The following is a 27,651-nucleotide window of genomic DNA, read 5'->3' on the forward strand; positions in this document are numbered from 1 at the left end:
ACCCATGCCTCTGATACAGCCTCCAGTAGGGTCACAGAACTTACTTTAAGTATTTCTGTGGTTAACTATACAAACACATTTCCTGATTTTGAAAAACCCTTGCATTCCCATGTATGTTGCTGTCGAACATTTTGTTGAATTCAGGTTTGTTGGCACTTCATTTAGTGTTTCTGAACTGATAATTTGTAAATGAAATGGGTTTGTGGCTTTCATTTGATTGAGATTATGCTTTCTAAAAAAAAAAAAACTTGGAAGGGAACTATATTTGGTATTTTGTAATAAAAAACTATAATGGAAAAGGATAGAAAAAAAGAATACATATACATATATACGTGTAACGGAATCTCTTTGCTGAGCCCCAGAAACTAACACAGTATTGTAAATCAACTATCCTTCAACAGAAAAAAATAACTTGGAAGCTTTTCTTCTTTTCCTTGGCTGTGAAGGAGTTTAAAGCAATTACGAGCTGACTGTTCTTTAAAGGCTGGCAGATCTCCCCGACACCATCTGGAACTGGAGCTGTTTTGGGGGAAGCTCCCTAACCACCTTCTCTTTTCCCTCCGCGATAATTGTCCTGTGCAATTGTTACATCTACTCTGGAGTCAGTTCAGTTAAATAATATTTTCCTGGGAACCAACACATTTTATCCAGGTCTTCAAATTTATTTGCACAGAGGTGAGAAAAGTGATGTCTTATGATTCTTTAAATTTCCTGTGTGCTGTTTTTACTTCTAAAAATTTTGTGGCTTTGTTCCTCTCCTGTCTTTCCAGATTAAGTCAGATACTGGTTCATCTGTTTGATTTTCAAAGAACTGTATTTTGGATTTTTGAGTTCTTTCTCTTTTCTATTCCCAATTCATTAACTTCTGTTTCCTGTTATTCATCCCTGCCTGTTAATTTCCTCTATTTCACTGTCCTTTTTAAACTTCTCAAGTTTAGGATGCACTTCATTTTGATTGGCTAGTGATGCACTCAGGATGTGAACTTTCCTCTGGGCACTGCAACTCATAGGGGCTCCCCTGGACTGCTTTTTTTTAAACTATTTTTCCAATATTCTCCAATTCCAGTTTTGATTTCTTTTTGGATCCAAGAGGTGTTTCAACTGCAGGGAATTTTAAAACATCAATTTACATCTTTATTGTCTTGAGAATAGGTAATGCTTTCTGTACCACATCATAAACATTTCTTGGTAACCTCAGATTTTGAGAAAACAAGGTGCAGCCTGTGTTCTAGGGGGACAATCTGATTTACACTGAAACCACCTGATTATTCTGCCATGATGGAGGCCATCCAGGGCCTGTGAGTTCTTGTCCACTTGGGCGCCATGGCAGGAGGCTGGGATATGGCCTCACGTGGACCTGCAGATGTGGTAACGACCCCCAGCCCATGTGGAAGTGGATGGGGAGGACTCGGGGTGGGGGTCTCTGCCAGCTCAGCAGTGAGGAACTGGGGGGTGGGAGACTGGTTGGGGGCTCTTCCAAGACCATCAGCTCCTGGGAAGCTGTGGTGAGTCAGGCATCTGCAAGCTCACTGTGATGAGCCTGGCCTTGAGTGGACAGATGAGGGCAGGACATCTTGGGGGGAGGAGAGCAAATGTACCCTCTGTCCCTTGCTTTACTTGATGGCCTGTCCAGCAGTTGTGTTCGTGAACAGGAGAGAAAAACTGCACAACTCGGACCTGGCTTCTTTGAAACCAACAGCAATGGGACCAGGGCTGGACTTCTCCACTCCCTCCAGGAGAAGTTTTCCAAGCCAACTGTGGTGGGAGTGGGTAAGTTTAATTATGTAGGAAGCACCTTTACATCCGACAGGAGATCAGATGCCAAGTAGACGCCTGGCTGCTCTGCTCATTGGAGGCCCCTTGGGGCAGGTGTCTCTGCTTGGCAGGGAAGGGAGGCCATATCATCCTCCCAAGGTGCTGGCTTCCCTGGAGAACAACCTTGATGAAAGCATAGGTTTTTGGGCCCAGTTTGAGAGTTTTTTGCCTTTGAGGAGCTCCAGGCCCTGCAGGACACCTGGCCAGAGGTCAGGCCAGGGTCAAAGGCTGCTCCACATCTGGAGAAGGGTTTCCTGGGCTGGCACCATCTCCCCAGGGCTACGAGGGGCCAGCCTGAAACCCACTCAACCTGCAGGTCCCAAGCCAGGGATAAGGAACAGGACTTCTCTCTGAGGCCCAAGAGGGCCAAGAGGGCCCCAGCTTTGAGGACCAGGTCGCTGTTCAGGGAAGAGGCTCTGAGCTTCCTAGGATGGTTGCTCCAGGCAGGTGGGGAACTCTCTCCTCTGCTTCCCGAGGCTGGCCATCTGCCAACCCACCCAGGACTAGGAAGAGGGAGAGGGTGGGGGAGCACCTCCTCAAGCAACCTCCTCAGGGGCTGGTCGAAGAATGATGATGACAGGGTGGCCTCACAGCTGGGCCTGGGGATGCTGGTCAGTGGAGCCGGCAGCCAGAGGACGCCTCCCTCCGGATTCTCGCCTTCAGCCTCTTCAGGCCGCTGTGCTCTGGGTCCAACAGCAGGCCGGCCTCTGCCACCGTCCAGGCCTCGCTGTAGCGTTGCTCAACCAGGCAACACCGCGCCTGGCACAAGAGTATGTGGGAGGCTGGAGCCCGGCCTGGCCGCTCCCACAGGCTGCTCTGGGCCTGGGTGGGTGCCAGATGGAGGGCCTGGGCGAAGGCCCCCGCAGCCCCAGCCTCATCCCCCAGACCCAGCAGCAGGCGGCCCCGGGAGCAAAAGTCCTCCACCTGTGTCTGGAGGTCGCTGTCCCTTGAGCCCTCTCGGAGCACGTGGTCTAGGTCCCCAAGTGCCCGGCTAAACTCCCGCAGCTCGGCCAGGCAAGTGGCCCGACGGCGCAGGTGACAGGTGCTGCTGCCGCCTGCCAGGACGGCCAGCGAGCAGTAGCCCAGCGCCTGGCGGGGCTGTCCCAAGTTCAGGAGGGTGTCAGCTTCCTGGACTGCAGCCTGCACAGAGGGGATGGAGGGAGGGAGGTCAGGCTATCCCCTCTGAGCCCTGCACAGCCAGCTGCTGCTCGCTCCCCCATGCAGATGCTGTCTGCTTCTTCTGGGGGGTAGTGTATGGAGGCACAGGGCAGTGACCACCCCCTTGCAATCCCTTCACCCTGCTTGGGTGTCCTCCTGCTTCTCATAGCCCTACTGTCCCACCTGCGGTCCCAGCTCCTCTTACCTGGGTGACCTCCTCTCTTCCCTCTGCTCCTCCCCCTCTGATGGGGCCTCGGCCAGCCTCCCCCCTCCCCACATGGCTGCCCAGCCCCAGGACAGCAGCGAATGCCCTTCAGCCCAGCCTGTTCCCAGAGCCCCCTCCTGGACCCCAAATCAGAAAGGCAGGGTCTGCTCTGTGCTAGTGCTCTTCTCACTTCCCTAACCAACTAGCCACTCCCGCAGGCCCAGTGGAGCCAGAGTCAAGGCCAGGGAGACACTCTCCAGGCGCCCCCGGTGTGTCCAGGAAGGCTGTGGTGGACTCACCCTCTGCTCATGGATGCAGCAGGGCAGGACCAGAGGTCAGAGGGCGCTGTCCATCCTAGCACTCTTTCCCTGGGGACTGCTGGACTGAGGCCCTGGCCGCCCCAGTCTGGGTGGAGCAGCTCCAAGGGCCAATGCCACCCATCTGCCCCCCAGGCTCACTTTCCTTTTCTGAGTGTACAGGAAGCCCATTCTTCAAACCTGCCAAAATGCCTTACCTCCCCTCGCCAACTGCCCCGGATAAATCCGCTTGCCTCCCTTGGCTCCTCCTGCTCTCAAGAACCCATAGTGGCTCCCCAAGGCCTGATGGGGAACAAACCAGATGCTGCCTCTCCCGCTGTCCCTCCCTCTCCCATGCAGTCAGGTGATACCAACGCTCCCGGCCCCCGCCTGTCCCCAGGAAAGCACAGTGCACCCAGCAGGTGAGCGCGTGGTCTTGTCTTCCCGGCCGTGCCACAGAGGATCGGCGACTCTATCTCTCAGTGCGGCGCCCTCTCTACGGGGGAGGTCAAGAGCATCAGCAAGAGAGTCAAACCCTCGCGCGGCCCAGGGCAAGTATTCCATTTCTTCTTGCTTCACCTACGGCTTCTGCGAAATAGGGGTGGAAACTGACAAGGCACCACCAGCCGCGCAGGCGTAGTACCGCCGGAAGCGGGGCGCCACTACTTCCGTCTCACTTCCTGGTTGGCCCGCGTTGCCCAGCAACGGCCCAGCATCTCAAGAATTCTCGCTGCAGCGAAACCGGTCTCCAGGCGGCCAGGCCCAGCGCTCATCTCCCGGCCCAGCCCTTCTAAGAACACGAAGACACACCTTTGCCCAGCCTTGTCTTGTGAACTCCGAGACCTCAACCTAGCTCCCTTCTCCTAGCTCACAGCCCTCCTCCCCTTCCTCTGGGATCTGAGACTCTAGCCCAGGACCCGCCTCTGAGATCTCTGGGCTTCTCAGCCGCCCCTCTGGTTCTCGGTCCTGGTAACACGCTGCTTGGTCGGCTCAGGGCTTCTTTGATAAGTTCTTTGACTTCCCTTGTAGCTCAACTGGTAAAGAATCTGCCTGCAATGCGAGAGACCTGTGTTCGATCCCTGGGTTGGGAAGATCCTCTGGAGAAGGGAAAGGCTACCCACTCTAGTATTCTGGCCTGGAGAATTCAGTCCATGGGGTCGCAAAGAGCGCAAAGACACGACTGAGCGACTTTCACTATCAGTTTTGGCCTGCTCAGCACTACAAGGGCCGCCCCCCTACATTGCCCATGGCTCCCTTAGCTCTTTCTGTCCCTAATGCCCATCCAGCCAACTTCCATACTGACCCCTCGTTGAAACCCCTAGTGTGGTTCTGTTTTCCTGATGCACCTGGAGTGACAGAGCCTGTGGAAGCATAAAGAGGTGAAATTCTTGCCCCAGGTCGTGCAGGGGTTCTTGACTGGCCTGCTGATGCTCTTGGCTTCTACCACCTACTGGTCCCTTCACTGCCCACCCCGTCCCCTGCTTCCTCAAAAAATAAAAATAAAAAAAAAAGGGTTAAATTCAGCCACTGCAGGGAAATCCATTCTGCTGTCTGCATTCCCCCAGTCCACCTCCTGTACCTGCCTGGCTGCTTCTGCCTCCAGCAGGTGAAGGGAGGGGCCCTTCCCTCTGTCCCCACCCTGAGCCTCTCATGCCCCTTCCCCTGTACTCCACACCAGCTGCATTTTGATCACCTGTTTCTTGAACACTCCCAATTCTTTCCTGCCTCCAGTCTTTTGCCTTGGCCTCTGTATTGCCATGGCAATGTCACCTCCAGAACTGCCTCGCAACCCCACTGCCCTGTCTCATGGTCTTCCTGCACTTTCACCCTCTGAGGTGAACCCCCCCCCCACCACGGTGGTACCCCCCTGAGATGCGAGGGCCATGGTGCTGGCAGTGGCTCCACCCAGGGCCTGATGGAATGTGCTCTTACCTTCTTGTCAAATGAGCAGCCGAAGGAAAAATCCCCTACCCAAAGAGCCTCAGCCCAACATCCCTTCAGGGTCCCCTTCAGTTCACTAAGGGTTCACCTGCTTGCTCTCTGGACGGATGTCCCTCACATGGCCTGACTAGGGGGTTGGGGCAGGGTTCCAATGAGGGCCAAGTGTTCCTGCCTGGCTCAATCTGGCTCTGAGGATGCCGTCCCCTCCCTCTTCTCAACCCTGAGTCAACTTATATGTTTTACACAAAAAAGACACCCTGGGGGTGTCAGGGCTTGAGCTGGCCAGACCGAGGTGCCTTCTGATCAGGTACAGGGGGCTTGCAGTGCTGTACAGGGGGCTTGCAGTGCTGCACAGGGCCCTGGACCTGGGGGTCTCACACCTCAGGTGCTGGAGAAGGGCTGGGCTGGGGACTCCGAGGGGTGCTGTGCCCACCTGGGTGAGGCTCTGCCGCTCCGAAGCCTCCAGGAGACACAGCAGGAAGCCGAGGTCCTGGGCATCCATCTCTGCAAGGCACTGCAGGTCCTGTGCAGCGGCCACCACATCCCCCTTCTTGAGCCGGAGCAGCCCACGCCGGGCGCGGGCTGCCTCTGATGGAGGGGTGGGGTGCAGGACTTTTTGCAGATGGGCACCGGCCTCCTCAAAGCTGCCTGTCAGAGATTGGGGAAGGACAGTCACTGTGGGGCTGGGGCGGTGGTGGGGGGCGGGGGGACACAAGTAAGCTCACTACAGCATTTCTTGTTCAGCGCTGGCTCTGGGAGTGGCTGGTTAATGGAAGGCCTTGGTCCCAGAAGGAAGGAGCAGGGAACAGAGGGGCAAAGTGATACCTTTCACCTGATGACCGAGCCCCCCACCAAGGGGGTGTCATTAAATTCTATGACCCCCAGGTGGAGCAGTAGGACTTGGAGTTCCCTCACCATGGTCACTCCAAGGACCTGCTGTCTCTCCTGAGTAGGGCTGCATGGGATCAGAGCAGCCTCTGGGGTCCCCAAAGGCCTTGGTGGGGGTACCTCACAGGCTTGGAAGTGATGATGACATGCCCAGGAAATGCAGGTTGCAGAGAGAGCTCCCTGTTCAATTTAGCGCTGAAATATTCTCAGGATTTTGCAGTAAAGACCAATGTTTTGGTACATGTGGGCCTAATACAGTCTCGCCCAGAACCGGGCAGTCTGTAAACTTCTGAATAAATGCATGAATTAAAGAGGAGGCCTAAGCATCTGAGCCTTTCACAAAACCCCACATCATGGCTTCATCTCATCTCCCAGTGGACAAAGCTGCACAGGGGACCCACATGGGAACAGGGCATAAGTTCTGGGACTCAGGGTGGGAGGTACCTTAGACGCCACTGAGTCCAGGGTCTCTTTCTCCCATTTTACAGGAAAGAGTTCAGGATGGGAGGAGTAGGGACGATGCTCACGTCCCGTGTCTGGACAGACACATACCCACCGCAGCGAGCGCATCTGCCAGGAGCATGTGCCAGAGGGGCTGCCTGGCATCAATTTCAATCAGTGCCTTCCCCGCAGCCAGGAGGTTCTGGGCGTCCTTGTCACTGAGGCGGGCCCCTGTGTCCGGCAGCTGACTCAGGAGGGCCCGGCAGCGGGAGGAGAGGCTCTGGGTGATGAGGGCCTGGGCTTCTGGCTTCAGAGAGCGGATCTCGGGAACTGCAGTTTTCGGGCTGAGCCTCAGAGCGGAGAGGATGTCGTCCACAGCCTCCTGCAAGGGGAGGAGGGCAGGGTGGGTGGCAGAAGTCATCCCATATTTGTGTTCCTCTCAGTGCCCTAGTGTTGGGGACACCAGAACGGGCAGATGGCCCGGTCCCTGCCCTTTCACCATGGGGTGAGGGTCAGTCAACAGGAGGGCCTGTAGGGTAAGCTGTCAAGGCAGCATGTGGCGAAGTTACAGCAATGGTATCAGAGTTCTGGACAGGGGTGATGGTCTGGAGCCCCAGAAGGGCCATGCTGATCAAGAACCTGCTATGGCACAGAGTGGGGTTTGGGCTGGCAGCAGAAGGGCCAGAGGCCAGGGGCTGAGTCTGTAGCTCGGAGGTGAGGAGGGGAAGAGGAGTCTGGAGGCCCTGATGGTGCTGTGGAAGCACATGAGGTCCGGTGAGGCTGGGCCCTTTAGGAGAGCCTTGACCCCGGTGAGTCATTTGCATCTGACCTCTGACCTGGCCAAGAGTCCAGAGCCATGAAACCGCCCTCCAGTCCATCCTCCTGTTGGTTTTCTACTTGTCCTTTTCTTTGTACTTTGATGTCTTTCCCCCTCCTTTTCTACCTTCTTTTAGGTTAACTGAAAAGGTTTATTATTTTATTTTAGTTCCTCCTTTAACCACTTCACTCTGCCTGTTTTTGGGAATTCCCTGACTGCCCTGAGGTTAGGACTCTACATTCTACTTCAGGGGGCACAAGTTTGATCTCTGGTCAGGGAACTATGATCCTGCAAGCTGCGCTGTGGCCAAAACAAAAACACAACACAACAAAACAAGAAACTCTGCCTCTCTTTAACACTTTCTAGCTGTTGTCCTATAGGTTACAAAGTCGCTTGCTCAGTTGCTCAGTCATGTCCGATTCTTTTGACCCTATGGACAGTGTTGCCAGCCAGGCTGCTCTGTCCATGGGGTTTTTCAGGCAAGAATACTGGAGTGGGCTTCCACTTCTTCCTCCAGGGGATCTTCTCAACCCAGGGATTGAACCTGTGTTTCCTGCGTTTCCTGCATTGGCCACTGAGTCACCTGGGAAGCCATAGGTACAAAATGTGTCTCTAGAAATGGCATAGCATCGTCTTCTGGCTTCCACCGTTTCCATGAGAAGTCAGTCATTGCTCACACTGCTTTTCTGTTGCTCAGTTGTCTCTGACTCTGCAACCCCCCGGCCTGCAGCACGCCAGGCTTCCCTGTCCTTCATCTCGAGGAGTTTGCTCAAAGTCACGTCCATTGAGTTGGACTGTTACTGTTGTTCTACTATATGTAATATTTCTTTTTCTCTCTGGCTGCCTTGAGTATGTTCTGTTTATCTTTTGTTTTCAGAAATGTGATCAAGGGGTGCCCAAGCGTGGTTCTGCTTTGTGTTTGTCATCTTGGGATTTGTTGAGCTTCTTGTAAAATTTTTGGGCATTATTTCTTCAAATACTTTTACAACAACATATACGTATATTAATATAAATACATGCACATATATTTGTCCCATTGTTTCTCCTCTGGGACTATAGTTATACATATGTTGGACTTCTTGGTATCATCCCAGAGGTCACTGAAGCTCCCTTCATTAAGAAGAAAATCGTTTCCCCCACTCTGTTCTTCAGACTGGATAATTTCTACGGATCCATCCTTAACTTTACCAACCTTTTCTTTGGCAGTTTCCAACCACCTGTTAGGCCCATCTGGTAAATTAAAAATTTTAGATACACCTTTCAGCTCCAGAATTTCTACTTGATTCTTCTCTATAGTTTCTGTTTCTCTGCTACGATTTTTCATCTGTTCATTCATTATGAAAAATTTTCCTTCATGTTCTTCACATGTTTATAATCCCTGTTTTAACACCCTTATCTATTAATTTCAGGAGAAGGCAATGGCACCCCACTGCAGTACTCTTGCCTGGAAAATCCCATGGGCAGAGGAGCCTGGTAGGCTGCAGTCCATGGGGTCGCGAAGAGTTGGACAGGACTGAGCGACTTCCCTTTCACTTTTCACTTTCATGCATTGGAGAAGGAAATGGCAACCCACTCCAGTGTTCTTGCCTGGAGAATCCCAGGGATGGGGGAGCTTGGTGGGCTGCTGTCTATGGGGTTGCACAGAGTTGGACACGACTGAAGTGACTTAGCAGCAGCAGCAGCTATTAGTTTCAACATTTGCACCATCTCAAGTTCTGTTTCTATTGAGTACTTAGTTTTCTGATTATTGGTCACATTTCCTGGTTCTCTGTGTGTTCAGCAGTTTTTTGATTTGGGGCTGGAAGTTGTGGATAGTACATGGTAGAGTCTGGACTATGTCACCGTCTCATAACGGAGGTTGTGTTTTATTCTGGTGGCTCATTTTGGTTCTGTTAGATTTGGTTTTGTTCCTTGTGAGGGCAGATCCATTTCAGTTTTGAACTTAGTCCTAAAATATGACCTTGACTTGGCCTCCCTCGTGGCTCAGTGGTAAAAAAAATCTGCCTGTCAAGCAGGAGACATTGATTCGATCCCTGAGTTGGGAAGGTCTCCTGAAGAAGGAAATGGCAACCCACTCCAGTATTCTCACCTGGGAAATCCCATGGACAGAAGAGCCTGGCGGGCCACAATTCATTGGGTCACAAGAGTCGGACGTGACTGCAGTGACTAAAAACATGACCTTTACTTAGGACATGGTCTCAGCTGAGTGCCTAAGGTATTCAGAAAAGTCTCTACTCTGGTGGGGTCAGGATTCCAACATCTCCTGCCACCTGTGAGCTCTGTGGGGCCCCTGCATGTGCAGATCAGTTCAGACAAGAACCCACCTGGAATCCCATGAAGACTTCGCCCCTCTGCATAGCCCCAGTTTCTCCATTGCCCTTCGTTGCAAATTTTAGCTACTGCACCAGCCAGGAATCCCAGGCTCTGCCTCCTCAGCTCAGCAAGCCGACTGCCCCACCTCCTGGTGAGTAACAGGAAAGGCTCCCCAGGCAGAAAGTCAGGTTATTGTGGGGCTCCCCTGGGGCTCCCCTTTTGTGGTTTCCCGTCTCTCAGGGATGGCAGGTCTTCACTGTCTGTTGTCCAGGGCCTGAAGACAGTTGTCATGTATTTTATGTAGGTATTTTGTTTTCAGAAGCCCAGTATCTATTACCCCTTCTAGCCACACACTTTAGAAGTCCAGAAATGGAGTTCTCCTGGAGCACGTGTGTAGGGGACAAGGTCTTAGAGAGACAGAGTCCTTAGATGGCTGGATGAAAGTATGGTCCTCTCTAATCCTCCCTAGACCATGACCTGGATCCTACCTGACCCTGGTGCTGGCCAGTGGTAAACCTATTGGCTGGTTACCTTTGCAAGGAAAAAGTCCAATTCTGTGCTGGCTCATGGGAATTCTAGCTACCACCCATGGAGCCCTCACTGAGGACCAGGCACCAGGCTGAATGGGGCTTCCCAGGGGGTGCAGTTGTAAGGAATCTACCTGCCAATGCAGGAGAGGCAAGAGATGTGGATTTGACCCCTGGGTCAGGAAGGTCCCCTGGAGTAGGATATGGCAACCCACTCCAGTATTCTTGCTTGGAAAATTCCATGAACAGAGGAACCTGGCAGACTATAGTCCACATGGTCTCAAAGAGTTGGACATGGCTGAGCATACTCGCAGGCACCAGGCTGAGTATCTGACAGCCTTGAATAAGCACTTCTACCTCACGGCTGAGGATCTGATGACCTTGAACAAGCACCCCCCGCCCCCATTTTACTGATGTTGAAACAAAGCTCAGAGATGTTTCAGGATTTGGTCAGAAAGTTAGAGGTAGGGGAGAAGGGTTCTGGATTCTGGACCCTCGCAGGCTGACTCAGAGCTTCTCTCTCAGTGAAAGGCTGGAGGGCTTGTGGGCACTTGGCCTCAGCCCATCTCCAGGAGGAGGAAGTCTGGGGGTACAAGGTGGGGTAGCCTCTGCTTAGAGATGTTTCTGAGGCACCTCTCAGAGGAGCTGGTGGCATGCTGGGAGCACCCAGGGGCGCGGTTCCAGGGGTCCGCCTCTTGGCTGAATCCCGTCTCTGAGAACACAGGTGCTTTCCCAGCACAGGAAAGGCCCTGCAGAGGGCTGGGTTCCCAACCACACGTGCGTGCCCAGGCTGGAACAGACACCAGGTGCCAGTGGCCTCGGGGGAAACGCGATACCCTGGCAGGCAGAAGCACCATCTGCAGATGCTCTCATTCCAGTGGTATCTTGTATGGATCACTTTTCCTTGTCTTCTGGGACTCCAGTCCTTAAGGAATTCAGAAACCTGGCAGGCTGGTTACCTCTGGGTGTACTTTGACCCAGCGAAGCATCAGAGCAGACAGTTGGTTTCAGTTTCTCACCCATGACATCGCTCTTGGCTGCAAAGTGCCCTTGTCCAGGGCTGTTTGGCTGTGGCTGCCTCTGAACACAGCTTCTCTGTGGAAAGTACCTGCCCTGGGCCTGGCAATGGACTACCTCCCACCCCTGCCCCTGCAAGCCAACAACCCGAAACCACAGGTCCTGTATAGACAGCTGAGGGTGGCACCCAAGAGGCAGCCAAGGTGTCTTTACTCTAAGGTGGGGTCCCCCAGTAAGCCCGAGGCCTTGCATATCTATCCACACTGATGGATGCTGGGAGCACAGGGACTCTTCAGATGAGAGCGACAGGCTACCTGAAACCATGGATGTGATGGTGAGGCTCCGGGAGCCCCAGAGCGGGCGGGGTTTTGATGCATGTGTCACACTCGATGCCTGGCTCTGCGTCCTCTCTCCTGGGGGTCTGAGAAGGAGGGCAGTGCCTCTCCTGAGTACCACCACCTGCCCTGTCCCAAGTGGGGGGCGTGGGGCCGGTACCTTCTGCTTATCCAAGGCCAGGTGCAGGAGTGCCCGGCCGCACAGCGCCTGTGCGTTCCCCGGCTCAGTCCTCAGCACGGAGGTGAAGTCGAACATGGCCGTCTTCTTCTGGCCCAGGAAGCCATAACAGCGGGCTCGGGCAAGCAGGGACTCAGTGGCCTGATTTCCTGAAGGAAGGGGGCATGGCATCAGAATGTGACCTCTGCCAGGCACGGCCAGGTTCAGCGTGTCTGCCCTCACCCAGCAGTTTCTGCACCCACCCTGGTGCCCAAAGGGTTGGGGGAAGGGGTGTGCCAGCTCTGGGGTCACCTGGGGAGCTCACAGACTGCTGCACACCAAGACACTCTGGGGAGCAGTCTGGATTGGCCTGGGGGCCCTGGCTGTGGAACATAGCCTGGCTCTGGGAGCCCAACCCAGATAGGTGGTATCTGGGAGAGTTGGTGGACAGTCCGAGGGGACTTCCTAGAAGAGGGGGCACTGCAGCTGCATCTGAGGTGAGATGAGGGGAGGTGGATCTGAGCAGCTGGTCATGGAATGGCTGCAGGTGTGAAAAGTGCCAGCCTGGTCCCCCTACCCTCAGGGCCTGGATGTGTGGTATGGAGCCCAGGATACAGGGGAGGGTCCCAGCTCAGGCCCCAGCTGGCTGGGCCTTCTCCTAGGCCTAGCATGAAGGTGACCAGGAGTCATGAAACACCTGTGAACCAAGCATGTGCTCAGACCGCTGGTGCCTGACAACACCCCTTCTCCACACGGCACAGGCTCCCCTTATCCCCAGGTACCTGGCAGGATGGGGGTGGGAGGAGGGGGCCGGGAGGCTCTTACCTGAGGCAAAGATGGCCAGAGAGAGGTAGGCGATGGCCTCCCTGGTGTGGGCCCCGCCCTCGGCCCCTCCCGGTCGTGCCCGCAGGATGGCCAGGGCCCTCGCGTGGCAGTGGCCCCAGAGCAGCTGCCTGTCCTCGTGACAGAAGACGGCCAGGGTGGACTGGAGGCAGGCCGTGTCCCCGGACTGGACCACCTTTTTCACCAGCTACAAGGGAAGGGGTGTCACCACTGGGTCCTGTCTGAGGCCCGCCCAGACAGCTCCACCCCTATCCTCCGCGTAGGGGAGTGGCTCAGGGAGGCGGCTTGCAGGGGCGTGGCAGGCAAAGGTGTGGCTCATGGGGGCGTGGCTCTCGGGGGAGGGACTTCGGGCTGGGGTGGGGGTGGTGGTGAGGAGGGATGGTGGTCTTAGCCTCCTCAAGCCGCGCCTCCTCCTCCATGACCGGCAGGCAGAGATCTGGCCTTACGGACCTGCGCACGGCACGTCTGAGAACTTCAGGGAAAGCGGGCTTTCAAACTAATAAAGTGACAGAGGCCCGGGGAGTCCTTCAGAAGGCACCAGGAGGGATCCTGGGACCTGTCCCTGCTCTGGGCGGAGTGCGTAGGGAGGGGGCAGGACATAACTTCACAGAAACCCACCCGATGCTGCCCCTGCCTCCTGCACATGTGTGGACGCCGGTCCCAGAGCAGGACAGGCAGGACCAGAGCATCCTTCCCTCCCACCCTTACGGCCCAACTCAGGGCGACCAGAGCCCAAAACAGGCCAGAGTGGAAGAAGGAGGCTGACAGGTTCCACAGCCTTGCCCCAAAGTCTGACATCTCTTCCCTGGGAACATGATCTTCTGCCCTCACAGGACCTGAGGGAGGCGAAGTCACACCGCTCCTGGGAGTAGAGTGGTCTCCGAGGGAGGAGAGCAGGGCTGGAGAGTCTGGGGGCTCCTCCACCCTGGGACAGGGTCACCAGCAAGCCTAGTTTACTTGGGAGATTTGGGACTAAGCTCCGCTGACACTCAGCTCATGGCTTTTTCTTCATAACAACAAAAGCAAATACAGAGCGCTACTGCATGATGGAGGTCGGCTGGGCCTTGGGGTACCTCCTGCAGCTAATTCTCATGAGAACCTGAAAGGCCAGGGTACAGTTGAGGAGACTGAGGGTCAGAGAGATGAGGACCTGCTGGAGGTGGCAAAACTGGGGCTGAGACAAGCTGTGCCTGGGACAAGCTGGGGCTGGGACAAGTCTGGGTGCAGGGTGTTCAACGAGGGGCCAGTGGGGGCCTGGTGCCCTCCACAGCACTGTGCCCTGTGTCGAGCTGCCCTGCTGTGGCCTGCCGGGGCCCTCTCACCTGGTTGGCATCGTAGGAGAATCCCCTCCGGAGCTGCAGCAGGGCCAGCCGTGCCAGCACAGGGGCCGCCTGAGGCCTCCGGGAGAGGGCCGCCAGCAGGGCCTTGTGGGCGTCGTCCAGGCGGCCGAGGCGATACAGGGCGTCAGCTGCCAGGAGGCGCGAAACCTCATCTTCCGTGTCCAGTTCCATCAGAAGCGTGGCCAGCTGGTGCACGCCGTGGGCATCCCTGTGGAGAGAGCAGCTGGGGGAGAGCTGACCCTTCCCTATACCTCTTCCATCTGCCCAGGAGGTGGGCTGCAGGCAAATCCTACTTCCTGCACCTTGTACAGGCAGCTCCCTTCCTGCTGCATCTCAGAGACCAGGTTTCTGCTGGAGGGTGCCTGCTCACTGGCCGCAGAGCCCGGAGCTGCCCTTTCTGACCCTCTCCCGGCCTATGGGGCAGGCATTTCACAGATGAGGAAGTGAGGCTGTATGCTGACCCCCAGCCCACTCTGCCCCAGTTTTCTTTTCTGCAAAAACAGGTAACAGTGTTGGGCTTGCAGGGCTCAGGTGTGTGGTCTGCAGAGCTAGATAACGCACAGGCGGCACTTGGAATGACCCCGGGGCCCTCTTGGGAATGAGCTTGAGCTCCTACTGGAACACAGCTGGAGCCTGGAATTGACGTCCCCAAGACAACAATGGCACCCCACTCCAGTACTCTTGCCTGGAAAATCCCATGAATGGAGGAGCCTGGTAGACTGCAGTCCATGAGGTCGCTAGAGTTGGACATGACTGAGTGACTTCACTTTCACTTTTCACTTTCATGCATTGGAGAAGGAAATGGCAACCCACTCCAGTGTTCTTGCCTGGAGAATCCCAGGGACAGGGAAGCCTGGTGGGCTGCCGGTCTATGGGGTCGCACAGAGTCGGACACGACTGAAGCGACTTAGTAGTAGCAGCAAGAGAACAGATATAAAGGGCCCCAAATCTCCTACAAGAAAATTCCTCCTTACCAGCAAATCAAAGCGATGCAATTGAAGGAACTGGGGCCGAAGAAGCCAGTGTGTGTGTGTGTGTGTGTCTGTGTGTGTGTGTGTGGTGTAGGGATGAGGATGCTGACATCAAACACACCATGGGCCCCCCAGCTCAGTGTTGTTAGTTTTGCTAAAATACCTTCTCACCACCTCCCAGCAACCAGAGAAATGCCAATCAAAACATCTGCAGGTTTACCTACTGGGCTGCTGAAAAAATTTGCAGAAGGAGCATCAGGGCTGGAGCGTGTGGCATGATTGGCAGGTGGACAGCTCCAAGGTCAAGGGCCTCACAGGGAGCTGTGCCCTCTGACCCCAGAGCTCAGCTTCTGTTGAATCTTTAGGGCAGACTAGTCCAAGACTGGATGTAACCTGGGTAGCATTATAACTAAGAGCAGAGGAGCTGGGAATACCCGAAGCCCTGATGGGATGTTCACAGGATGAGCTACCAGGCTGTCTGAGAAAGGTAAGTAGCAGCAGAAGAAATGTTCATGATCCAGTGAGTAAAAACGTGGGTTATATTTGCATATTGAGCACAAATTCAGTTTTGTGAACTCTATTTTATATGGACAAAGAGAAACAAGGGAATGCAAACAGTGTGATGCTGGGTAAGTTCTGTTTTTTTCGTTTCCATTTTTGAGTTTCTGATTTTCTAAGTGCATAATGTATCTGCCCTTTGGGACCAAGGATCCAAGATCTGGGCCCCAGGACTAAACCCCCGACCAGTGCCTTAGGGAAATCACCCAGCAACTCCCTGCCTCTGTTTGCTCATCTATAAATTAGTACTGCACACACCCCGACTACCTTGGAGCAGACCAGAATGAAGCAGCAGCCCCAGGTGGGTGTGCGGGGCTAGTGTTTACCCTTCCTGCACAGCGCGGCTGTCTGTCTCCGCGGCCTTAGTCCGGCGGCCCCGCCAGCTCTTGGGTCGTGGCTCTGGCCTCCCCTGCAGCATCTTGCGGCCCTCCTCGCGTAGCACGGTCAGGAGCAGCCCCCGTTGGTTCCAGGGCACGTAGGTCTTGGTGACGAGCAGAGTCTCCTCGGGGCCTAGGCGGCAGGCGGTAACGTAGTCCAGTGCGCCCAGGAAGGCGCTGCCCGCCAGCACTCGCAGCAGCCCGCGGCCGCACAGGGCGCGGACGCAGCCGCTCAGGTGCGGCGGTCCCAGCTCCACCACCGCCTGGAAGTCCTCCTGAGCGCTCCCTGAGTCGCCAGAGTGTAGCGCGCAGAAGCCGCGCAGCGCCATCAGGGGCGCGCGGTCCCCGGCGCGGTCCTGGGTGCGCGAGGGCCGCAGCAAGCGCTCGCACAGCGCGCGGGCGCCCGCCGCGTCCCCTGCCAGCAGCAGGCACTCGGCCAGTCGGGCGCCCAGTGCCGGGCGCGCCCCGGGCGGGGCGACCCGACACAGGACCCGGAGCGCGCGGGTCACCGGAACCAGCAGCTCACGGCCAGAGTCCTCGCGGAGCTCAGGGCGACTCCTCACGGTCTCCTGGAAGTGGGAGAAGCCCACGTCCGCAGCCTCCTGCACTTGGGCGTGCAAGCGCTCCCGGTCCCCGGCGGAGAGCACGGCCTCGAACTGCCTCCGAGCCCCCGAGGGGCTCTCGCGGAAGGCCCAGTGCAGGTCCCGAAGCAGGTCTTGGGCCCCGCTGTCTAAGAAAAAGGTCGCTGCAGCGCGGGTGACCAACAGGGTGGCCAGACGCTCACCTGGGGAGAGAACAGAGGCGTTGGTCTGTCTGTTGGGCCATGTCCTCCAGGGGAGCCACCTGTAGACTCCAACCCTCCAGTGGAGGACCCTCTGAAGCATCTCATGCCAAGCCCCTGGAGTCTCTCAGTGGCCAAGGACAGGGCATGAAGAGGATGAGGGCTGTCAGGAGGCTGGGAGCCCCTCCGACAGTTCCTGGCCTCTAGAATACAGGTTCAATAGTTGTGGCACACAGGCTTAGTTGCTCTGAGGCATGCGGGATCTTCCTGGATCAGGGATTGAACCTGTGTCTTCTGCATTGCCAGGTGGGTTCTTTACCACTGAGCCACCAGGGAATCCCTGGGTCAATTTCTGTTGACTTCTTTATCTCCTGACTGTGGCTCACCTTTTATTTTTGTTTCTTTGCATGTTTAGTAATTTAAAAAATTGTACACTAGACATCTGGTTGATTTTTTATAGAGACTCTGGGTTCAGTTATGTTTCTTTGAAGAGAATTGAATTTTGTTTTAGCAGGCAATGAGTGTTCATTGGAAGGACTGATGTTGAAGCTGAAACTCCAATACTTTGGCTACCTGATGTGAAGAGCTGACTTATTTGAAAAGACCCTGATGCTGGGAAAGATTGAAGGCAGGAGGAGAAGGGGATGACAGAGGATGAGACAGTTGGATGGCATCACCAACTCAATGGGAGATGAGTTTGAGTAGAGTCCAGGAGTTGGTGATGGACAGGGAGGCCTGGCGTGCTGTGGTCCATGGGGTCTCGAAGAGTCGGACACGACTGAGTGACTGAACTGAACTGAAACTGGCTAGGTTCAAACTCCAAATTCTGTCTTCTAAAGTGGGCAGCAGCTGAAAATCCCATTTAGTTCTTGCAGCTTCCAGCTGTTGCTTTTTCAGGCAACCCAGTCTCTCCTGTGTGTGCAGGTCAGTGGACAGCCAAGGATTTAAGTGGATTTAATATACAGATTTAATCTCCTTTCAAGAAGACCAAACCAGTCATTCTTAAAGGATTAACCTTAAATATTCATTGGAAGATGCTGAAGCTGAAACTCCAATACTTTGGTCACCTGATGTGAAGAGCTGACTCACTGGAAAAGACCCTGATGCTGGGAAAGATTGAAGGCAAGAGGAGAAGGGGATGACAGAAGATGAGGTGGTTGGATGGCATCACTGACTGGGTGGACATGAGTTTGAGCAGGTTCTTGGAGTTGGTGATGGACAGGGAAGCCTGGTGTTCTGTAGTCCATGGGGTCATGACTTAGTGACTGAACAATGAAGGACAGCAATACATGGATTTGGGGTCTTATCTCTTTTCCTCCCTGAATGTGGCTCTCTCCTTTTTAGGATTTCCCCTCTAACTTTGCAACTACTTTTTTCATCCCTAGTTTCTGTCATATGACATCTCAAGTGAGTAAAATGGCAACTTTCTGTCCTACATGGATTGAGGAGTCAAAAGCTGCAAAACTACAAATCTCACCTTGTGTAATCTTCATCTTTTAGGGTCAGTCTCTGGTTTCTGCCTGCATTTGGTCATTGTTCAATTGCCAAATATTTTAACTTTATATTTTGCCCCAATTTTATAATTATCTGTGGGACACACAGTTTAGTCCAGCTGCTGCTGCCGCCGCCACTGCTAAGTCGCTTCAGTCATGTCCGACTCTGTGTGACCCCATAGACGGCAGCCCACCAGGCTCCCCCGTCCCTGGGATTCTTCAGGCAAGAACACTGGAGTGGGTTGCCATTTCCTTCTCCAATGCATGAAAGTGAAAACTGAAGTCCAGCTAGTTCAACATTATTGAAATCCAGAATCTTTTATTGTTAGATTAAAGAATTTTGACAATCTGGTGGTGAGGGGATATAACATGCTATAATGTTACCACTGTTCTTTTAATTTTCATCTTCCTGATTGCTGGTGAGGCTCATTTATTTAAAAATACTTTGCTGCCAATCTGGTGGGTAGAGAAAGTGGGATCTCATTGTTTTAATTTGCATTTGTATCATTACTATGATGTTGAATATTTTCCACATGTTTATTAGCCATCTGTGTTTTCTCTTTTGGGAAATGCATTTGCCAGTTCTTGTACTGATTTTTTCTCCCTTATGGATATGTAGGAATTCTTCAAATACTCTGGGTACTCATCTTTTATCCTCTGAATATTTTGCAAATATTTTCACTCTGTTGTGGATTGTCATCTCATTTTCTACAATTATGGGCAAAATAGAAGTTTAAAAATTTCAATTCAATCAAATGTATCAAATTTTTCTTTATTGTTTCCATTACTTTTGCATCTTAAGAAGCCTAGCTGTACACAGAACCTTAAGATAGTCTCTCATATTTTCTTTTAGAAAATGTAAAGCTTAGCTGTTAACATAATTCACCTGGAATTTACCTTTTTTTTGCATGATTTGAGGTAAAGAATCAGTACTATGCATTGAATCATGGTCCTCTTTTTTTCCCCTGTAGCTTTGCAATGCTCACTCTCATATATTAAGTTCCAGATAATTATAGGTCTGTTTCTGGCCTCTCTAATTTGTTTTATTAGTTCATCTATTTCTTAAGTCAGCATCTTTCTGTATTGATTAGTATGCTGCTGCTAAGTCACTTCAGTCGTGTCCGACTCTGTGCGACCCCATAGACCGGCAGCCCACCAGGCTCCCCTGTCCCTGGGATTCTCCAGGCAAGAACACTGGAGTCGGTTGCCATTTCCTTCTCCAATGCGTGAAAGTGAAAAGTGAAAGTGAAGTCACTCAGTCGCGTCCGACTCTTTGCAACCCCATGGACTGCAGCCATATAGCTTTGTATTAACTGGTAGAGAAAATCCTATACCAGTGTCTTCTTCTCCATCTTCATCCCTCCCCACTCCCCTTCTCTTTCTGCTCTTCCTCCTTCTTCTTTGTCTTGTCTCTTATTGGCCCTTTGCTCTTCTTCTATCATATCAAATATTTCTATCTGTAGACATTGGCTATCTCTCTGCTTACAGAGGCATTATTTATTCTCTTTTAATAAATGTTTACAGTGTTCTCCATAAAGTCATATGACTCATTGAAATAAATTATTTTCTTTTGCTCCAGTAAAAGGTGTACTGTAAAACCATTAAGCTCCTATTCATTGTTGGTGTTTGTAAACATAAATACTTTTTGTATCTCCTGTTAAATTCTACTCTTATATCTAATACATTTTTGTTGTTTCTGTTGGGGTTTCTACATAGCTAATCATATTGTCTGAAATAATGGTTACTTTATCTCTTTCTAGACTTATTATTTCCCCTTATTGCATTGGCTAGCATCTCTAGTGCAGTGAGGTATAAATGGGGGAGTGGGCATCCACCACATTCTTGGTTCTAAAATATCACCATTAAGTGTGATATTTTGGTAGGTTTTGATAGATTTTATCTTTTCCAATTAAGTAAGTTTTCTTCTATTCCTGGTTGTTTAAGTTTTGGAGATGTTAAATATTATATAATACTTTCCCCTGATTTATTCCCTAATTTCTTTTTTCTTCCATGAATGAATGTTGTAAATTACATTATTACGGAAACATAACCCTATAAGTCCTGTATTATTTAAGTCAGTTTTGGTTAAAGGATGCGTCAAAAACCAATGCTTTGACTCAGCATGCAGTTGCAGCAGCCACTCTTGCTGTGCAACAAATTGCCACAACACCTAGTGACTTAAAGCAACAACCGTTTTCTATTTGCCATGATTCTTCTTCCATTTGGGCTGAACTGGCAGTTCTGTTGGTCTTGTCGGGGATCACTTCGGTGGCTGAAGCCATCTGGTGGCTTGCCTGGGCAGGCAGGTGAAGGCGGCCTCACTCATGTGTCTGGGGTTTTGGTGTTGGCCGTGGGCTGAGCCTCCTTCCCGGTGTGTGCCCTCGTGATTCACTAGTTATCTTCCATGCATGGCACTGGGGAGGTTCCAGGAGGATGGAGATGGAGCCTGGCTTCCAGAACCACACAGCATCACTTTCACTGTTTTCTGCTGGTCCCAGCTAATCTCAAGGCCAAGCCAGCTCTGTTTCCATGCTGGGTGAACCATGGCTATGTCTCCCACCTACCGCAGGAGTTCTTAATGAGGAATCTTGAACAAACAGGAGACGGCCGCCAGGGACTTTCCAAAGATAAGCAGTCAGGGAACTTCGACCCCGGGGAGACGTGACTCTTGTTCTGTGTCTTGTCCTCATGAATCGAGTGTCTCTGTATTGTTGTCGCTGTTTAGTGGCTAAGCCATGTCCAACTCTTCGTGACCCCATGGACTGTAGCATGCCAGGCTCTCCTGTCCTTCACTCTCTCCCAGAGTGTGCTCAGATTCATGTCCATTGAATTGGTGATGCCATCCAACCATCTCATCCTCTGTTGCCCCTGTCTCCTCCTGCCCTTAATCTTTCCCAGCATCAGGGTCTTTTCCAATGAGTCAGCTCTTCATATCAGGTGGCCATAGTATTGGAGCTTCCACTTCAGTATCAGTCCTTCTGAAGAATATTCAGGATTGATTTTCTTTAGGATTGACTGGTTTGATCTCCTTGCTGTCCAAGGGACTCTCAAGGGTCTTCTCCAGCACTACTCTTCCCTGTATCTCCATCTACTAAGAAGGACTGAGGATATTCCCAAATATGGAAGACTTGTTCAATGTTTCCAGGGACTTTGGATAAGTAGCCTTGAGAATAGAATACATTTGTTATAGGAAGCTACATTTGTAAAAAGTCTGTTATAGCTAAATGCATTCATTCACATAGTAAGCCATGCTTGTGCAGGTGTGATAAGGTGGCTCCCAGTGATGGAAGTGATTTTGGCCTAATTAAGGTGGTGATTTGTAGGGAAGGTTCTCCTGTCCATGTCAGAGCCCAGGCAGGACAGACAGCTTCCTGCTGTCTCTAGGGGGTGGGGAGCAGAGTTTTTCCAGAACATGTTCTTCGAGGCTGCAGCCCATTGGAGGCTGTGGATTTCCGTAGGGGCTCTGTTTTTTTTTTTTTTTGTGCTCAGTTGCTTCAGTCGTGTCCAAATGTTTGCAACCCAGTAGACTGTAGCCTGCCAGGCTCCTCTGTCCATTGGATTTTCCAGGCAAGAATACTGGAGGGGGTTGCCATTTCCTTCTTCAGGGGGTCTTCCCAAGTCAGGGATTGAATCCAGATCTCTGCATTGCAGGTGGATTCTTTACTGATTGAGCCACCAGGGAACCCCAATACATCCGGGTTGTCACTGGTTCTTCTGACCAACTGGCTATAAATCAGAGGTTCCTCTGAACCCCTCTTTGTTTAGTCGCTCACTCCTGTCCAACTCTTTGTGACTCCATGGACTATAGCCTGCCAGGCTCCTCTGTCCATGGAATTCTCCAGTCAAGAATGCTGGAGTGGGTTGCCATGCGCTCCTCCAGGGGATCTTTCTGACCCAGGGATCGAACGTGAATCTTCTGCATTGCAGAAGAGGCAATGCCTCAGGTGCCCACTAAGGCATCTGCAGGGGCTCTACTCGTCATTAAAGTGACAGACCTGCCCCTCACCCGGGAGCTGCTGAACGACCCCAGCTCACAGGCCTCTGTGTGTCTGTGCTTTGGGCACCAAGGGCCTCCTACTCAGGATTCTGTTGTGACTCTGTTGAGCATTTTTAGGTCATTGATAGTAGGAGGACTGCAGGGTGTCTGCTCTGGCATATTCCTAGAAAGAAATCTGCTCACTTTTCAGTTCTGTCTGGTTCCCGTCTCACCTTGGCATCACCAGGAGCCTCACAGGCACACTGGACAGACATGCCCCGCCCCCTCTGCATGGATTGGCAGAGGCAGCTCTTTATCTCATAAACGCAGGTGTCATCACCCTGCGGGCTCCTGGTTCCCTTCTTGTTCTTGTCCTCCTGTCCCCTTTGCTGGGTCCTCTTTTGTGGGGAGCAGCGTGGTGGGTAGTTAGGAGCACATGAGGGCCAAATTCCAGCCTCTGTGAACACTCCGTGTGCCCTTGGTGGCCCCATCGGTGGAGTGGATATCCTGCATCCAGCTTCCAGCAGTGCTGTGCAGTGCCGTGCGCACATGCTTCTCATACCTGAGCAATGGGTCCGCTCACTGAGTGGCAGCTCCTGGCCCCTGCCTCTAGGTGTCCAGCTGCCCTACTCTGTCTTGGGGGCTCTCCTGATCTGGACCATGACCATCAATCTCTTCCAAACACCTTGAGACCATGACCAGGGGATCTCAAGGCTCATGTGTCCAGCTGCCTAACTACACATCCAATTGATGGACTCTAGGAACATTTTGGAAGAACTTAGTGGGTGATTGGAGAGCACTTAGTGGTGACACCATTTTCAGGGTTTGATACACAATTTCACTGAATCTGCCCAGTAACCTTCAGAAATGGGTGCGACCACCACCCCCACATGTGCACAGGGAGGCCAGTGGGTGGCAGGGAGTTGGGAGTGGGGTGGCAGGCTGGTGTGTGGCTCCTGGGTGATCCCAACCACGGCCCCACTACTTCCGGGCAGGAGCAACATCTCAAACTGGGGGTGTCTCCATCCCCTGAGGCCCCCTTTCCTGTCCTCTCTTCTTTGTCCTCTGCCATCCAGCTGCTGAAGGTGAACTCTTAAAGATCTTCCCTGTGCGCACCCCCCGCCCCCGCCCCTGGCCCCTGCCATCACTACATCCGGCCAGTCTTATCATTTCTGTCTCAGTGATAACTCAGACCTGGACCGCATCCAGCCTCTGGCAGTTTCTCTTCTCAGTCTGGCCCCCAGGGCATGTTCTGTGCACAGCAGACAGACTTGAAAAATGCAACTCAGAATACCTCACTCCAGTTTAAAACCTCCCTGACTTCTTGCTGCTCTGAGGAGAAAATCCAAAGTCCTCAGCCAGAGGGCTTAGCCACGGCTACTGCCTTTAGAGCCTTCTGTTGCCCTCTGCCCCCACCCACTACCCCCTACCAGCCATGCTGGATCCATTCAGTGGCATGGACACCCCAAGTTCTTTCTCACATCCTGTTTCTGCTGCCAATCCTTCAGTCTTAGCTCAAATGATGCCTCCTCCAAGAAGCCTTCCCTGACCAGCAGGCTAGAACAGCACCTTGCATAGTCGCACAGTGCTTTCTCAAAGCATAAATGTTCTTTTCTTGGTGCTCTGTAAGGTCAGGGGCCTGTCCGTTTTGTCACTGTGGTGTCCCCAACGCCAGCACAACCCCCTCCCCCACCATAAGCAGGACTTAACCATGCAGTGAAGCGACAGCAGGAGCAACTTTTGACCTAGTCCTTGGCGGGTGTGGAGGGCATGCCTACCTTGGGGTCTGCAACCCGTTGGGGTGGCCTCCAGGGCCCGGCTGCAGGCTGCCCGGCAGTCCTCATACCTGCCATGCTGGAGCAGGGCTTCAGGTGACAGGGTAATGCTCCAGATGCCCTCAGGGTCCAGGGCTGCAAGGAGTCCCTGGCAGTTGGTCACCTGTTGGTTGGCACCATCCCCAGCCTCCTGATGTTCTGAGATGTAGTCCTGGAGGGCTCTGACCAGAGCAGGGAGGTAGGGCTGCTGATGCGTGTGAACGAAGGCCACGGTCCGGTCGGCGCTCTCCACGAAGGCCTGGAGGTAATCGGCCACCCCGGTGTGCACCTGTGTTCTGGACAGGACCCAGGCCAGGGCGCGGGTCAGCCGCAACTCCAGGCTCTGCTGGGAGTGGGCGTCCAGCAGGACCCCACAGCGCCGCACCACTTCCCCGTGGTGCCCGTGTGCTAGCAGCCCAGCCAGGGAGTGCAGGGCTGCAACAGGGTGGTCGGGGCAGAGGGTGGCCAGGAAGGCGCAGGCCAGGGTCCCTGTCAGGGAGACCACTGCCATGCCGTCCCAGTGGATGGCTGGTATCTGGCTGTCACCTCGGCACCAGGCCTCTAGGGTGGCCACCACAGATGACCCCCGGGTCTCGGGCAGGGCGGCTCGGACACTCCGCAGGGCCGAGGGAGCGTGGCAGCTGAAGGCAGCCAGATAGAAGGCAGTGGCCAGCGGGGTCTCCCCCAGTGCCAGGTGCTGGTCACCCTCTCGACAGAGGCAGGCCACGAGCTCCTGGGCCGACATCACGCCCGCACCTCCGATGGGCCCATGTCCATCCTCACAGCACCTGGAGGGGGAGTATGGTTAGTGCATAGATGGCCCACCTGGCCTATGGGCCCCCCCATCCTGCTTCAGGGCTGCCCCCTTCCCCTTCCTACTGAGACCTCAGGGTCAGCGCGGAGCCCCCAAATGAAGACAGGGTGAATTCAGCCACCAACGGGTGTCTGGGGTGCCTGCCCCGCAGGCGTCTCCACCGGGCTGGGGCACATCTCCCAGGCCAGCCCCCAGTTGCTGTTTGCCTCCAGGCCTCAGTTTCCTCCTCTGCAGAGGGGGCCATGACCCCGCTCAGTGATCAACACTCAATGGACATCTGACTTCTGAGTATCCACGTGGGGAGGAATCGGGCAACCTGAGGGGTCAGGGACCTCTGGCCCTCACTCCAACTGCTGCCCCTCCTAGCACAGAGCCGCTCAGGAAGGTGGGACCTCCCACCGCCAATCTGGGTCACACAGGCATCCCCTACGCCTTCTCAGGGCTCTGAGTTTCCACTGACCTCCAGCCTCAGGACCACAGCCCTGCCCACCTCCCACACTTGGGCAAGGTGGGGGGAGGGGGTGGTGCAGGTAGGGCTGGAGTGGTGAGGGGCACATGGCCAGCTCTTGGGTGGGGTGGGGAGCCATGCTGGTGAGGGGGGCAGTTCTTGAGGTCAGTTCCGGGACCAATCCTGCAGAAGGCCTCTTTCTGCGACCAAACCTTCCCACCTGAAGAATGGCTCAGTGGCTGGGGATTTCTCTCCTGGTTCCCACGTGCCTGCAAACAAGCCCCCCACCTAATGTTTGCTCTCTGACACACACCCAGACACAGACACACACCCGTTGCACACACGCACGCACTCACATGCATATGCACACACACGGCACACACGCAGGCGGCTCCCAACGTGCACACGCGCTCACACTCGCCTGTGCTCCGAGGCTGTGCGGGGTGCGCGGGGAAGGAAAAGGCTCGCCACCCAGACTTGGGGGGCGGACAGGAGCAGGGGCGGTGGATGCGGCTCCGGCGGAGGGTCCGCGGACCTGGGCTCTCAGAAGCGCCGGGGTCGAGAGGGCGGGTCCGTTTCCCTGGAGACTGTCAACAGCCTGGCGGGCTGGCGGCTCAGCCGCGCCCCCAGCGGTCCGGCGCGCCCCCGCCCCGGACCCCGCCCTCTGTGGCCCCTAGCCGCCGCAGCCAGACCAGGCTGGGCTAGGGTAGGGGGCGTCTGGACGCTGGGGAGGAGCTGCCCACAGTCTAGGACGCACCTCCAGACCCATCCCCACACAGGTGGGGAAGGAGCTCCGCGGAGGTGGGTGGGCCTGGGGGCCCTCGCCACCCCCAGAACTCTGCCTTGCTGCTTCAGTGCCCCTTTCTATCGTCCACGCCCCTCCTGCAGGGTGCTTCTAGGAAAGCGGCCCCCAGGTCACCTGTTCACTTGGGCTCCTGTGGGTCTCCCTCCCTATCGTCTACTCTCTGCTGAGCAAACAGACCAGATCCCCCTCCCCACCACACCCCGTCCCAGCAGAGGGCCTGTCCCCTCCTTGAGATGAGGCCTGGAAGGTGGCCCTAAGGGGCTGTGACATGCCCTGCTGGCCCAGGATCACCTGGACTGTGGTGGAGGAAGGCCAGTAGCATCGGCTGATATTTTAGGAGTTGACGCCCTCCCAGTAGGGAGGGGGCTGGGTGGGAGGAGGCAGCAGAGGTGGGCAGGGCAGAGCTGGACTGAGGCTGTTGCCCTGGGGTCTGAGATGCTGAACCCTGCCCTGGTGGGGCCCCTAGGGAGGTGGATAAGTTGCACCTCCCTGGAGGGGTGGTCCTGTTTAGGGTGAGGGCCCCTCCTAACTCAACATGCCAAGGTTCCCAGATGCCAGGCTCATCCCTGTCCTTGTGGGGCTCAGGGGACCAGGTGGAGTGACCGCTCAGGCACTGGGTGCTGTGGGGCAGGGATGTCCTCCCCAGGGTCCTGGTCCCTGGCGAGTGGCCCCCCCAGTCTGATAGGGGGCTCCCAGGGAAGAGGCGGAGTCTGGGCTCTAGGTCTGCAAGGGTCAGACGGCTGTGGTCAGCATGGCCTGGCCCCCCTGTCTGGCTCCTGGCCTGCTCTTCAGCTCCTTGACATTCACAAAGGCACGGCACCCAAATGAGCGAGTGGGGACCCAGCGGTGACAGCTTATGGAGAGATTTCCTGTGACTTTGATTACTTTCATTTTATTACCCTAATTAGGCGAGCCAGTAATGGAGCAGGCCTGTCGCAGGGCTGTGGGGAGGGCCTGGGGCATGGAGGCGCAGAGCTGCCTGACATCCCCCATCACATTAGCCCGAAGGGTCCCCCGAGCCTCTGCCCGGGTGCATGGTGCCCGCAGGCCCTAGGGCGCTGGCCAGATGAGCCCAGTGATCTCGGTGGGCCGGAAGCTGTGATGGTGGCCCCCACCTGGGAGCAGTGCATCTGGATACAGGTAACCTCAGGGCACCTTTGGGATGCAGAACCAGGAACAGTTATCCTGTATGCAGAAATGTGTTGCTTTAGGTGCCAGTGTGACCACTGAATTCAAAAGGAAGGCGTTTCTTGTCTGCATCAGCGGTTTCACACTGTTTCTGACTGGCATCCAATTGGAGGTGATTCTGGGCACTTGTCCTTCGCACCACTGTGGCCCTCAAAACCCTGACAGGCCAGGCCACATCTTTGTGGGGAGTGTGCGACTCTCCCACAGGTTTAGGGGATGCGTGGGGTGTCATTGTGATGGAAGTGCTGAGGCTCCAACTGAACACTCTTGGGCAGATGCCCCGCAGAGCCAGGAACGGAGCAGGTGTCAACCCTGGGCCCACAACCCCCAGCA

At 54.3% G+C, this 27,651-nt stretch overlaps 1 protein-coding gene across 3 annotated transcripts; it reads right to left on the bottom strand.

Annotated features, from left to right (window-relative positions):
- Positions 1-1,111: 1,111 nt before the first annotated feature.
- Positions 1,112-25,892, bottom strand: TTC34 (tetratricopeptide repeat domain 34). 3 transcript variants are annotated; one of them, XM_086342558.1, is made up of 9 exons: positions 25,747-25,892; positions 24,028-24,851; positions 15,949-16,783; positions 14,076-14,301; positions 12,736-12,940; positions 11,914-12,080; positions 6,856-7,126; positions 5,849-6,063; positions 1,112-2,955 (listed from the first exon to the last, which is right to left on the bottom strand). In XM_086342558.1, the coding sequence occupies exons 2-9, from the start codon at positions 24,806-24,808 to the stop codon at positions 2,428-2,430; spliced, it is 3,228 nt and encodes a 1,075-aa protein (XP_086198684.1). In that variant the 5' UTR covers positions 24,809-24,851; positions 25,747-25,892; the 3' UTR covers positions 1,112-2,427. The 3 variants fall into 3 exon arrangements, with proteins under 3 accessions (XP_086198684.1, XP_086198687.1, XP_086198685.1); XM_086342561.1 differs by having other exon boundaries at positions 6,860-7,126; positions 25,747-25,864; XM_086342559.1 differs by lacking the exon at positions 1,112-2,955 and having other exon boundaries at positions 5,659-6,063; positions 6,860-7,126; positions 25,747-25,864.
- Positions 25,893-27,651: the final 1,759 nt, after the last annotated feature.

Source organism: Bos grunniens, chromosome 16, assembly GCF_055505025.1.
Source record: "Bos grunniens cultivar Pamir isolate PY7600 chromosome 16, Bosgru_T2T1.0, whole genome shotgun sequence".
NCBI classification, from domain to species: domain Eukaryota; kingdom Metazoa; phylum Chordata; class Mammalia; order Artiodactyla; family Bovidae; genus Bos; species Bos grunniens.